This window comes from Sus scrofa, chromosome 14 (assembly GCF_054392235.1).
Source record: "Sus scrofa isolate SSC_HxYL_T2T_F1_AM1 chromosome 14, Sscrofa_HxYL_maternal_Yorkshire_Landrace_v2.0, whole genome shotgun sequence".
Taxonomy (NCBI): Eukaryota; Metazoa; Chordata; class Mammalia; order Artiodactyla; family Suidae; genus Sus; species Sus scrofa.
In genome coordinates, this window is record NC_139396.1 from 70,202,912 (window position 1) to 70,215,798 (window position 12,887).

The 12,887-nt window shown below is 52.6% G+C and overlaps 2 protein-coding genes across 2 annotated transcripts in view; both read left to right on the top strand.

The window, feature by feature from the left end:
* LOC100152327 (immunoglobulin lambda-like polypeptide 5) overlaps window positions 1-12,887 on the top strand; it is a 199,812-nt gene that overhangs the window by 142,456 nt on the left and 44,469 nt on the right.
* On the top strand, window positions 5,810-6,719 carry LOC146396655 (uncharacterized). Its single transcript, XM_084993856.1, has 2 exons — window positions 5,810-5,888; window positions 6,040-6,719. The coding sequence occupies exons 1-2, from the start codon at window positions 5,843-5,845 to the stop codon at window positions 6,702-6,704; spliced, it is 711 nt and encodes a 236-aa protein (XP_084849982.1). The 5' UTR covers window positions 5,810-5,842; the 3' UTR covers window positions 6,705-6,719.

Genomic DNA, 12,887 nt, shown 5'->3' on the forward strand with positions numbered 1-12,887 from the left:
GTGACCATGGGCGTTTCTTTCTGGTCTATTGCTGCACCTCACACACAAGATAGCCATTGCTTTATCCAGGGACAGTTTCAGATCCTTGCAGAATTTTAAGGGCGGAATGTGGAAAAAAGAATGGCTGTGAACAAATGTTGGTTGGGTGGGAGTTCCCTTTGTGGTACAGTGGTTAATGAATCCAAGTAGGAACCAGGAGGTTGTAGGTTTGATCCCTGGCCTTGCTCAGCGGGTTAAGGATCTGGCATTGCCGTGAGCTGTGGTATAGGTCGCAGATGCGGCTCAGATCCCATGTTGCTTTGGCTCTGGCGTAGGCCAGCGGCTACAGCTCCAATTAGACCCCTAGACTGGGAACCTCCACATGCTGCGGGTCTGGCCCTAGAAAAGGCAAAAGACAAAAAAAAAAAAAAAAAAAAAAAAAATGTCGGTTGGGTGGAGGATCTCTATCCTAATTTTGGTGAAGAACCTCCATCGCCCCAAGCTGGCCCTGCACCCACAGCTGCCACCACTAAGATTCAATAGCAGAGTCCCCAGGGCCAAGCCACAGGACCCACTGCAGGACCCCCTACCCCTCCAGCAATGTCTGCACAGATGCAGGTGGCCCTCCCCCTCCTGCTCTATCAGGACTCTCACAGACTCACAGCTACTCTGAGATCCTGGTGCCAGGTCTGACACAGGCAGGGGCCACACGATCTGGAGCTCCTCTTCCCCGGACGAGGACAGTTGTCCCTGGAGCTGGGAGTCAGGACATGGCCACTGGGGTCTGAATCTGCACCTGGACAGCGACATTCTTGAGCCGCCTGCAGCCAGGGTGACATGGCCTCCAGGGGGCAGCAGAGTCACACGGCACAGCCACCAGGAGAGGGCGGGGCCTGGACAGCAGTGGTTTCCCATCAGGGGGGTGGATGACCTCCACCTGAGACCTGGGGAAAAGGTAGAGGGTTTCTAGACTCTTGTCCTTGACAATGATGTAGATTCCTCTGGCCACAGGTGTCTCAGATCTGTCTCCTGAAGAATTTTCTCATTTCTCTGGCACATGTTCACATATTTAATTTCATCCCAACTGACCCCCTTCCTGCAAAAACACCTTCACTGTCAATCATGTTCCCAGCACTGAATCTACCCCTGGCACTGAGCTCATGCTGGGGATGGAGGCACAGCATCTGTGACCTGCCCAGGAGCTCTGCCCAATTACTGCACCTCAGTGGTTGATACACACCCCATGTGCCCTCAGCAAAGGAAGAATTGGATTCTGCTCTGTCACCCAGAAGCTATGACCTGGGGTAGGACCTACCCCTATCTAAAGCCTTTCTGTCCCCAGAGAGTGGGTTCAGATAAACACAGACTCCACGTCTGGGCTCTAGTGACCAGGCTTGACCAGCAGTGAGGCCAGGACACAGTCTGGGATGAAGGTGTCACCTTTGACTATGGGACCAGCAGGTGAAGGAGGACACCCTGGCAGAATGGGGTCCCCAGGGGCCACCCCTCCCCCTCTGGGGCCCTGGGGGCTGAGCCCTTGTCTGAAAGCACAGAGCTCCTCAGGCAGCCCCCTGGAGCTCTGGCTGATTTGCATCCCCAGCATCTCACTCTGCAGCCAGGGGATAAGACAGGCCTGGGAGGAGCCCTGCCCAACCTGGGCCTCGGGGATCAGACTTAGGGCGCCTCCACAGTTTCTCCAGCTCTAACCTGGGGCACCACCCTCCTGACCACACCCATGTGCAGACAAGGGGCTCCTGAGGACAGCCAGGATGTGGGGGAACAGTTCCCCACAGTGAACCCTGGGGAACCCATCCTCTCAGCAGCCTGGCCCTCATACTTCCCTTCCTGGTCAAGTTCTGCCCCAAAGGGCCAGGGTCTTGGGAACTGCAGTTGGGCACTTGCCATCAGCCTCGACAGGGAGTGAAACATGAGCCACTGCAGCTGCCCACCTGAAGGAGAAAATGCCCCTATAAAAAGGTAGAAAGGAGACTCCCCAGCCATGCTGACTAAGCAAAGTCCAGCCAACTGCCCCAACCACCCCTCCCCCAGGCATCCGCCTCTGTAAACTTGCTTTAGCATCTACTCCCTTGCCTGTCCTCACTCTGGTCCATCCCACCAAGCACGTACCCAAAAGCCTTCTGAAACACTTCCTTGGGGCTCAGACTCCGGAGAGCAATCTCCTCTGAGCCCACCCACATAATAAACCTGAGTTCTCCAACTCTCTGAGTGCTCGTTTGCTTTCTCCCCTGACAACAGAGCTGCTGGAGCTGATACACTGCAGGTGCAGGGCTGCTGCACAGGGCCTGGAACAAAACGAATATGCTTACTTTACCATCTCATGGCCTATTATATAAAACTATGGCTATGACTACATAAGAATAAAAGATGAAGATAACCCACTCAGAAATTTTGATTTTTCTAGGTTCCATATGGGAAAAAAGCTAGTAATGCTTTGGTGTCTTTTTTTTTTTTTTTTGTCTCTTTGCCTTTTCTAGGGCCACTCCCATGGCATATGGAGGTTCCCAGGCTAGGGGTCGAATTGGAGCTGTAGCCACCAGCCTACACCAGAGTCACAGCAATGCGGGATCCAAGCCGAGTCTGCAACCTACACCATAGCTCATGGCAATGCCAGATCCTTAACCCAATGAGCAAGGCCAGGGATCGAATTCGAAACCTCATGGTTCTTAGTCGGATTCATTAGTCACTGCACCACGATGGGAACTCCCAATGCTTTAGTGTCTTTTGAAAACAACTTCAGTAACATCTTGGCTTAATGTTGAATCTTACTTGGAATCAATGAGATTTTTTTTAAACTAGGAATTACATTTGTGCTAATATAGCACTGATTTTTGCAAGAGACTGATCTGTAATTGCTTACATTTTTACAATAGAATAATCTGTAACTCAAAATAGGGGGAAAAAAAGATTTTATGAGCCCAAATTCTTTCAACTTCTCATATCTAGAAAGGCACTAAGGTCCTTAACAGTCACATCAGCTTGAGCCATTTAGGAGACAAAATTAAAAGACAAAATGGAAGAGCTGTGGTTCAGACATCCAAGGTAATTGGAGACCAAGGTTTATATTGCTAAGAACTTAAGGTTTACACACACTTGAAGCCATCAGCCATTCTCAAAGCAACATCAGCTGGCAGCTGGGAGCTGCATTCGACCTTCCATTTTCAAGGATCACCCTTGTAACAACAAAAAGATAAAAACTGTATTGACTCATAGTACTTGTTATTCTTAAGTCAATACCACATTAACAGTTAAAATCTATTTAGATAAAACTAAAGAACTAACTACCTGGCTGCAAGTCTCCCCGAAATGCCAGGTCCAAACTGGGTTTCAGGCCTGTTCAAAAACTGAGATTTCTTTTGTCTATTTGCTTTCAAACTGTCCCTTCTCCAGTTATTTCTGACTGGGTCTGTTACACTTACATTAAATATATAACTACATTAAGCAGCTTCATTACTTGACAATAATTGCCTTACAGGTCTTTGGCCTCAACTTTTTTTTTTTTTTTTTTTTTGTCTTTTTGGTATTTCTTGGGCTGCTCCCATGGCGTATGGAGGTTCCCAGGCTAGGGGTCCAATCGGAGCTGTAGCCACAGGCCTAGGCCACAGCCACAGCAACGCGGGATCTGAGCCTCGTCTGCAACCTACACCACACAGCTCACGGCAACGCCGGATCGTCAACCCACTGAGCAAGGGCAGGGATTGAACCCGCAACCTCATGGTTCCTAGTCGGATTCGTTAACCACTGCACCATGACGGGAACTCCTGGCCTCAAATTTTAACCTACTTGTTAAGTTTCTTTCTTCTAGAATACAACAAACAAACCTCCAAATGATAATTTGATGGTTATATCAGCCAGTCAACACCCAGACAACACTGGAACAAGCCATCCCCTGGAGCCACACCACACCTCCCTCTTCAAGAAGGCCCTGACACAGGGTTCCCGGTGTGGCTCAGTGGTTAATGAATCTGACTAGCATCCATAGGACGCAGGTTTGATCCCAGGTCTTGCTCAGTGGGTTAAGGATCCAGCATTATGGTTAGCTGTGGTGTAGGTCACAGAGGAGCTCGGATCCCACATTGCTGTGGCTGTGGTATAGGCCAGCAGCTGTAGCTCTGATTTGACCACTAGCCTGGGAGCCTCCGTATGCTGCAGCTGTGGTCCTAAAAAAATTAAAAAAAAAAAAAAAAGAATGCCCTGAAAGAAATTAAGCAGAGGGGACCCAGAACCCTACAAAGCTACCATTTAGCAGGAAGCAGCTAGACTGTTCACTGGCCCTTTTCCCTTACAACCTGGGATCCCAGATGCCATAGAGAACGTGAGCAAGGTATTCAAAGGGGCCAAAGATTTTGCTTTGTTATATGTTATAGGCTTCAAGTCTTCTTCAGGGAGATTCATCCCATAAGCCCTTGGCCATGTCTCATTCTAAAGCCCCTTCCCCCACCTTGACCAGCCTGGGCTGCTCACTCCCTGCTGGAGAAGGAATGGTGCCCCTTGCTCACTCCACCACCATATAACCTGTTCCCCATGCAAATAAGGCATCGTGCCCAAGGCCAGTCAGAAAAGCAAACGGGGTGGCATTGCATTGTGGGGTATAAAGACTATTGCAGAGTGCCCTCTTGGAACCTGCACACACTTGACACTTTCTCTCATCCTCTCTGAAAATGTACTTTGACTTTATTACATTTGTAAAATGTCCGCCATTCTAATGCTTTGTTATGGTGAGATGGGGCCCTAAGAAACTGGGATGGTATCACAAGGAGGAGGATTCAGGGCATTAGCAGAAGAAAGAGGACTAAACATTCCCAGGTGCTAGAGGATTTTATACATATACCTTCTTACAAGGCATCAAGCATCAATGCCAGATCCAAGCTGCATCTGTGACCTACACCACAATTCACACCAACACCAGATCCTTAACCCAATGAGAGAGGCCAGGGAACGAACCCACAACCTCATCGTTCCCAGTCGGATTCGTTTCCACTGTGCCCCAAAGAGACCTCCCCCTTTTTTATTTCTTCCTGTTTAGGGCCACACCCATGGCATATGGAAGTTCCCAGGCTAGGGGTCCAATCAGAGCTACAACTGCCAGCTTATACCACAGCCACAGCAATGTGGGATCTGAGCTGAGTCTGCGGACCACATCACAGCTCATGGCAAAGCAGGACCCTTAACCCACTGAGCGAGGCCAGGGACCAAATCCACATCCTCATGGATCCTAGTCCAGTTTGCTAACAGATGAGCCACAAAGCAACTTTCCAGGAAACCTTACTTTTGATGAGCTTGATGAAATCATAACTTTCTTTGAAAAATTATATTTCTGGTGTCATCAGATAAATGCTGACTAACCCTAAGTCCTAATGAGCTTCTCCCCTGTATTTTACTAAAACAGCACTCACAACCATAACATCAGAAACTCATTCTCAGGGGAACAGGACCAATGTCACTGTGTCTGATGAAGGAAGTCTGGCCTCTCACAGCAGCACGACCCCTGTCCCCACAGCACCAGCTCCCAGTGCTGGACAGCCTGCCACCATGTGGATGTCTCATCACCACAGAGGGGGACTGTGGGGCCCCCAGGCCCGAAGGGGAGCCCAGTGCAGACTGGGGTGTGTGTGCATGGGCGGGGGTAGGGGGCAGCACAGGACAGTTCTGAGCACAGGCCTGGGCGTGAGGCCCCAGGTCAGCGCCTCCCTTGAGCCAGCTGCTCTCTGCTCCGCAGGGAGCCAGTCACCAAGGCCACAGGGGCAGGGAGGACATTTGCATGAGGACCTCCCTCCTGAGGATAAAGAGGCCCAGAGGCCCAGCCAGCCTTGGGCTCAGAGGCAGAGCTCAGGGCACCTCCACCATGGCCTGGACCCCTCTCCTGCTCCCCCTCCTCTCTCTCTGCACAGGTGCTGCCCCCCAGGCTCAGCCCCCAAGGTCATGAAGGACCAGCCGGGTTCCGAACCAACGTCAGCTCGGCCCAGGGGAGGCTGCAGGGAGCCTGCGGCTCTGGGAGTGAGACCCTCTTCCTCACACGCACTCTCCTCTCCTCTCTTGCAGGTTATGTGGCCTCTTCTAAGCTGACTCAGCCCCCGGGGGTGTCTGTGTCCTTGGGAGGGACGGCCAGCATCACCTGCCAAGGAGCCAACTTTGGAAGTTATTATGCTCACTGGTACCAGCAGAAGCCTGGCCAGTCCCCTGAGCTGGTCATTTATGAATACCCTGAGATATTCTTAGGGTTCCTGGAGCGGTTCTCTGTGTCCAGAACAGGAGACACAGCCACCCTGACCATCAGCGGGGCCCAGGCTGAGGACGAGGCCGACTACTACTGTCAGGTGTATGATGGTGGTTATCATGTGCACAGTGACACAGGCAGAGGGGGAAGTGGGACACAAACTCCCTGCCTGGCCTGGGGCTCCCTCCCCCCACCTCAGAGCAGCTGCAGCTCAGCCCTGAGCTCAGGGGGCCTCTCTGGTCCTGGCCCGGCTCCTCCAGGCATGGACCCTCCGTCCTCTCAGGGCCTCGGTTTGCCCCGAGGAAGAAGGAGGAAGGAAGCTGCCCTGAGCTGCGGAGGCTGCTGTCAGGGTGCAGAGGGAAGGAGAGGGTCCGGGGTCAGGACGTGCCCCAGGCCCAGGAGGGGGCCTGAGTCCCAGGAGAGGGGGGCGCTGCCTGAGGGGGCGGGGCTCTGCGGGAGCACCTCTCCCCTGGGGGGACCTGCTGGGTGAGGCCCGGGGCTGGGGTCTTCTGTGCTCCTGGAGGAGGGGCCCCCAGCTCCCGAGAGGCTGCCTGAGGCCTGGAGAGCTCGGAGCCCCGGCCCCCTGCCCCAGGCCCGGCCTCTCCTGAGGTTCTTCTTTGCGGAAACGGAGCCTTCGCGTGTCCAGCCCACAGCGTGGCCCCAGATGCCCAGGCGTCTGTTAGAGCTGTCAGGTCTGTCGCCAGATGAGACCCTCAAGGTCCCAGCCTCCCATCTGCTTGTCCCTCTGTCTGATCCAGCACGTGTCACCTCAGATTCCCTAGAACCCTGGGCGATGGGGTCTTTGGCAAAGTTCCCCAGACAGCCAGCCGTGTGTTCACTGTGCGCCGAAGGACAGTGTTCGTCTGTGGAGAGAAATGCTCACGGGAGCCCCGCACGAGACATGACGGGACCCCAGACACTCACGACGCTCATGCTCAGAAAGACAAACTATCACAGAGTTATCAGCAGATGTTGAAGAAAAAGCCAGGCCTTTTTGCTTCATTTCTCTCTCTCTCTCTCTCTCTCTCTCTCTCTCTCTCTCTCTCTCTCTCTCCCTTTTTTTTTTTTTTTTAGGGTTGCACCTGAGGCATGTGGAGGTTCCCAGGTTAGGGGTCTAAACGGAGCTACAGCTGCCGGCCTACACCACAGCCACAGCAACGCCAGATCCCATCCGCAACTGTGAACTGCACCACAATTTACAGCAACACCAGATCCTTAACCCACTGAGAGAGGCCAGGGATCGAACCCACAACCTCATAGTTCCCAGTTGGATTCATTTCCTTGAGCCACGGCAGTAACTCCGTTTTTTTTGGTTTTTTGTTTTTTTGTTTTCGCTAATGACTTTTTTTTCCATTATAGCTGGTTTACAGTGTTCTGTCAATTTTCTGATGTACAGTATGGTGACCCAGTTACACACACATGCATAGATTCTTGTGTCTCACATTATCCTGCTCCATCACAAGTGACTAGACATAGTTCCCAGTGCTACACAGCAGGATTTCGTTGCTTACCCATTCCAAAGGCAATAGTCTACACCTATTAACCCCAAGCTCCCAATCCATCCCACTCCCTCCCCCTCCCCCTCCCCCTTGGCAACCACAAGTCTAGTCTCCAAGTCCATGATTTTCTTTTCTGCGGAAAGGTTCATTTGTGCTGTATTTTAGATTCCAGATATAAGTGATACCATGTGGTAATTGTCTTTCTCTTTCTGCCTGACTTCACTCAGGATGAGAGTTTCTAGTTCCACCCATGTTGCTGCAAATAGCATATTGTTCTTCTTATGGCTGCGTAGTATTCCATGTGTATATATACCATATCTTCCTAATCCATTCATCTGTCAATGCACATTTGGGTTGTTTCCATGTCTTGGCTATTGTGAATAGCGCTGCATTGAACGTGAGGATGCATGTGTCTTTTCCAAGGAAATTTTTGTCCGGATACATGCCCAAGAGTGGGGTTGCTGGGTCATATGGTAGTTCTATGTTCACTTTTCTTTTTCTTTTCTCTCTCTCTCTCTTTTTTTTTTTTTTTTTTTTTTGTCTTTTTGCCATTTCTAGGGCCGCTCCCGCAGCATATGGAGGTTCCCAGGCTAGGGGTCTAATCAGAGCTGTAGCCACCGGCCTATGCCACAGCCACAGCAACAAGGAATCCAAGCCACATCTGCAACCTACACCACAGCTCTCAGCAATGCCGGATCCTTAACCCACTGAGCAAGGCCAGGGATCGAACCCGCAACCTCATGGTTCCTAGTCGGATTCGTTAACCACTGAGCCACGACACGAACTCCTGTTCAGTTTTCTGAGGTACCTCCATAGTAGTTGTTCTCCACAGTAGTTGTACCAGCTTATATTCCCACCAACAATGCAGGAGGGTTCCCTTTTCCCCACACCCCCTCCAGCATTTATTTGTGGAGGTTAAGCTTTAGATGGTTGTTTCTTTGTTTGTTTTTTGGTCTTTTTCCTCTTTCTAGGGCCGCTCCCGGGGAGCGGCATATGGAGGTTCCCAGGCTAGGGGTCTAATTGGAGCCGAAGCTGCCAGGCCAGCCTAAACCAGAGCCACAGCAACGAGGCATCTGAGCCACGTCTGCAATCTACACCACAGCTCTCAGCAATGTCGGATCCTTAACCCACTGAGAAAGGCCAGGGGTGGAACCCACAACCTCATGGTTCCTAGTTAGATTTGTTAACCACTGAGCCCCGACGGGAACTCCTTTACATGGTTTTGACAACACGACATCCTGTTTCCTCCTCCACAGGCCTGACGGGGCGATGCTGGGAGAGACCAGCCCAGCCCATTCCAGGGGAATACAGGACTGGGAGGGGGCTGGGCTGAGATGGCCTGTTCCTGAGAACCACCAGGCCCTGTGCTCCAATTGTGAAGAAGGGACAGGGTGGCTCCTGGGGTCCAGAGGTGACAATGGAGATTGCAGGAGGGACTGTCCTGACTCAGGTGCCCCTGGGCCAGAGCAGGACTCCTGCCAGGACTGAGGGCTCAGCAGGAAGCGCTTGGCCTCAGAGAATAGAGGGTGAGATCCTGACCCAGTGCTGGGTGCAAGGCTGGGTCCTCAGAGAGTTGGGCATGTGAGGGGGTCGGTGGCAGACAGACTTGCCTGCAACGTGGCTGCTCCCCTGGGGGAGAGTATCATCTTGGTGCCCAGACTGGCTCCACTGCCACCCACAGGCTGTTCTACGGACCAGCCACGAAAACGTTCACCGGGACAGAGGCAAGGATGGGGGTGGCAACACTGAAGTGGACAATATGGTCCCCCCACCCGCCGCCCTGGGCGTCTCAGCCTGTGATGACCAACCTGAAATGCACTTGGGGGGGAGGTTGGTGGACATGGGAGCTCCCTTAATTTTCCTGAAATCGGACAAATAAGCATCTTTCACACCCTTCTGAGTCCCTGAGTCCTCCTGAGCAGCTCTGTGCACCAAAGTCCACTGAGCCTGGACACTGAGCTGAGCGAGGATGCGTGGCATGTTGATTCTGGATCCCGAAGGTCAGCCAGGGCCCCAGGGACTGAAGGCTGAGAGGAAAGCCCAGGAGCTGCCCGGGGCCTGGATTCGACCCCGTGGGCAGGAGGGGAGGAGGCGGCTGATTTCCTGGGAAGGATGGACTGTGTGCAGGGAATAGAATAGACAGGACCTCAGGGCTCCTTCCTGCAGTGACCTCTGTCCCTGAGTCTGGCTGGGCCCAGGAGGGACAAGGGCCATCCCATCCCCCACTCCAGGAAAAGGTTGTTCTCTCCCAGGGTTGGCCGTGACTTTGTCCCAGGACAAACAAGGCCTCCTGCCGGTCCCTCTAGTGGGGCATCTGCTGTCCCTGTTACACAGCAGGAAAGGGAGGGGGCAGGATGGCAAGGAGTGAGCCCCCTCCCCCCGCAAATGGACCTACAATATCCACGCCCCGAGGGACCTGTGCTGCTAAGACTGGAGACAGTCAGCAGGAGGCTCAGATGGACACACAGAGGGACAGACGGCAGGACGTGAGGATAGGGATGGGCAGGGAAGCAGAGAAGAGCAGCCCTCTGTGCTTAGAAGGGACCCAGGAGTGAGGCAGCTGCCAGGATGGCCTTGGGCAGAGAGGGATGGCCAGGGTGGCCTGGCTGGGACAGCCTCGAGGCCAGTGTCCGTCTCCTCCCACATCTGCCCCCTCATCCCTAAGCCTGTGCTCTGCTTTCTGTCCACTCCCTGCTCAGAGCTCCGAGTGACCGTTTGCCCTGGGAATCTTCTCCTCCCTCTAATGCTTTTCAGCTTTTTTTTTTTTTTTTTTTTTTTTGTATGTGACTGGCATAGACTAAAAATTGTCATTTTTGGAACCATTTGTATGAGAATTTACAAAGGCACACAGACCACAACCTCAGTATAGACCAGTCCCCATCATTTCTCAGGCCCCTCTGTAGTCAGACCCTCCCCACCCCCAGCTCTGGGACCACTGACCCGCTGTGTGTCCTGACAGGCAGGGCTTCGTAAGAACCTCCTGGAAAGGGAGTCCCACGTGGCAGCCCTTTGGTCCTGGCTCCCTCAGTCAGCTCAGGGCATGTGACATCCACCAAGTTGTCGTAGGTGCCAACGGTTCACGCCACGTTCCTCGCTCAGTAGGTTCCGTGCGAATGGACCACTGTTTATTTATCCCGCGTCAGCTGTAACACGTGGGTGGAAGCCAGGGTCCTCTCTTTGGCAACTTCACACAAAGCCTTTGTCCCACCTCTTAGCGGTATTTTGTGGGCCCAAGTTTGCATCTCAGTTGGGTAAACAGCTGGGAATGGAACGGATGGTCCTATGGTCGATGTGCGTCTCCCTGACTAAGGAACTGTCCAACTCTTAAGTTTATTTTATTTTTATTTTTCCGCTTTCCTGGACTGCACCTGTGGCATATGGAAGTTCCCAGGCCAGTGGTCAAGTCAGAGCCTCAGCTACCGGCCTACGCCACACTCGGCAATGCAGGACCCGAGCCTCGTCTGCGACCTACACGGCAAGGCCGTGTTCACGGCAAGGCCCAGTTCCCAACCCACTTAGCAAGACCAAGGATCAAACCCACATCCCCGTGGTTTCCGATCGGGTTCCTTATAGCTGCACCACAACAGGAACTCGAGAAATGACCCAGCTCTTAACCCCCTGCCAGCTGGACTTGGGGTTTCCTGACCACCAGCCAGGCTGAGAGCTTCAGGTGCCCTGTGGCCTGATTCACGCCTGAGGTGGTCAGGTTGGCAGCAAAGCCCTTCTCTTGGGTCTGCAGGGGATCATCCTTGTGTCTTTCATTCTCATTTCCTCAGTGATTGTGATGTTCAACCCCTTTCACGTGCTCACTTCTCATCTCTGTACCTTGTTTGGCCAAGTGTGTGATCAAATATTTACCCCATTCTCAAATTTGGATTTCCCCAGGGTTACATCCTCGTGTGCTTGTGTGTGTGTGTGTGTGCGCGCGCGCGTGTGCGTGTGTGTGTGTGTGTGTGCCTCTGCGGGTGCGTGTGTGTGTGTGTGTGTTGTGTGTGTGTGTTTGGCTCTGTCATCTCATCCCAGGTGAAGGGTCACAGATCCGCCACCACAGTCAGGACACACGACAGACAGTTCCTTCTCCACTAGGAGCCCTCAGCTGTCCTTTCATGACAACGCCCACCTCCTCCACGGGGTCCCCGCCCCAGCTCCAAACCCCTGGCGCCATTTCTTGCTCCTTGTTTCTAAAATATTGTCTTTTCAGAAATAATACAAAGGTGTAAACAATAGAATCCCATCTAGTATGTAGCCCTGGGACTGGCCTTTGTCCCTCAGCACAGTGCCCTGTAGGGTCATGAAACTGCCCCGGGCACTAAGAATCCAGTCGTTTCAGGGTAGAGTCAGATCCCATGGTTCAGTTCCCCAGGCGCCCACTGAAGGGCATCTGGAATGTTCTCAGCAGGGGCTGATGTGCACAGGGGTCTAGGGACTTCTGTGCGCCGTCCCTGTGAACTCAGCTCTCATGCTCTGACATCAGGGTCAGGGCTGCGGCTCCTGGTCCTGTGGGTCCTCAAGTTTAGGGTGTGAAGAAGCGTCAGTGTTGCCAAATGACTGGACCATCTCATGTCGCCATCAGCCACATGCTCGAGGGATCTTGTTCCTTCGGTCCTTGCCAGCACTGGGGCTTCTCATGACTTCTTGCTTCAGCCATTCGGACGGGTGTGCAGTCACACCTCATGGGGTTTTGTTTCGGTTTCCCGCCTGGCTGAGGATGCGCATCTGTCATGAGCTATTCGCATCTCCACACCCTCCTCCGTGAAATATCCCCTCTTGGCTTTTCCTCATTTTGGACGTGGACTGTGGTCTTCGTTGTTTCTTTTAATAGATATGTCTTTCTCTACTCTAAACACTAGGTATTTGTTTGATGTGACGGGCTCAAATATTTTCTGTCTGTTAATATTTATTTCATTTTTTAAAGAATTTCTAAAGTAGGATAACTTAGTTCTTGTGTGTGTGTGTGTGTGTGTGTGTGTGTGTGTGTGTGTGCTTTTTAAGACCGCACCCATGGCATGTGGAAGTTCCCAGGCTAGGGGTCCAACCGGAGCTACAACTGCCAGCCTATACCCAACCTATACCACAGCCACAGCAATGTGGGATCTGAGCTGAGTCTGTGACCTACACCACAGCTCACTGGAAAGCCAGAGAGATCCTTAACCCACTGAGCAAGGCTAGGGATC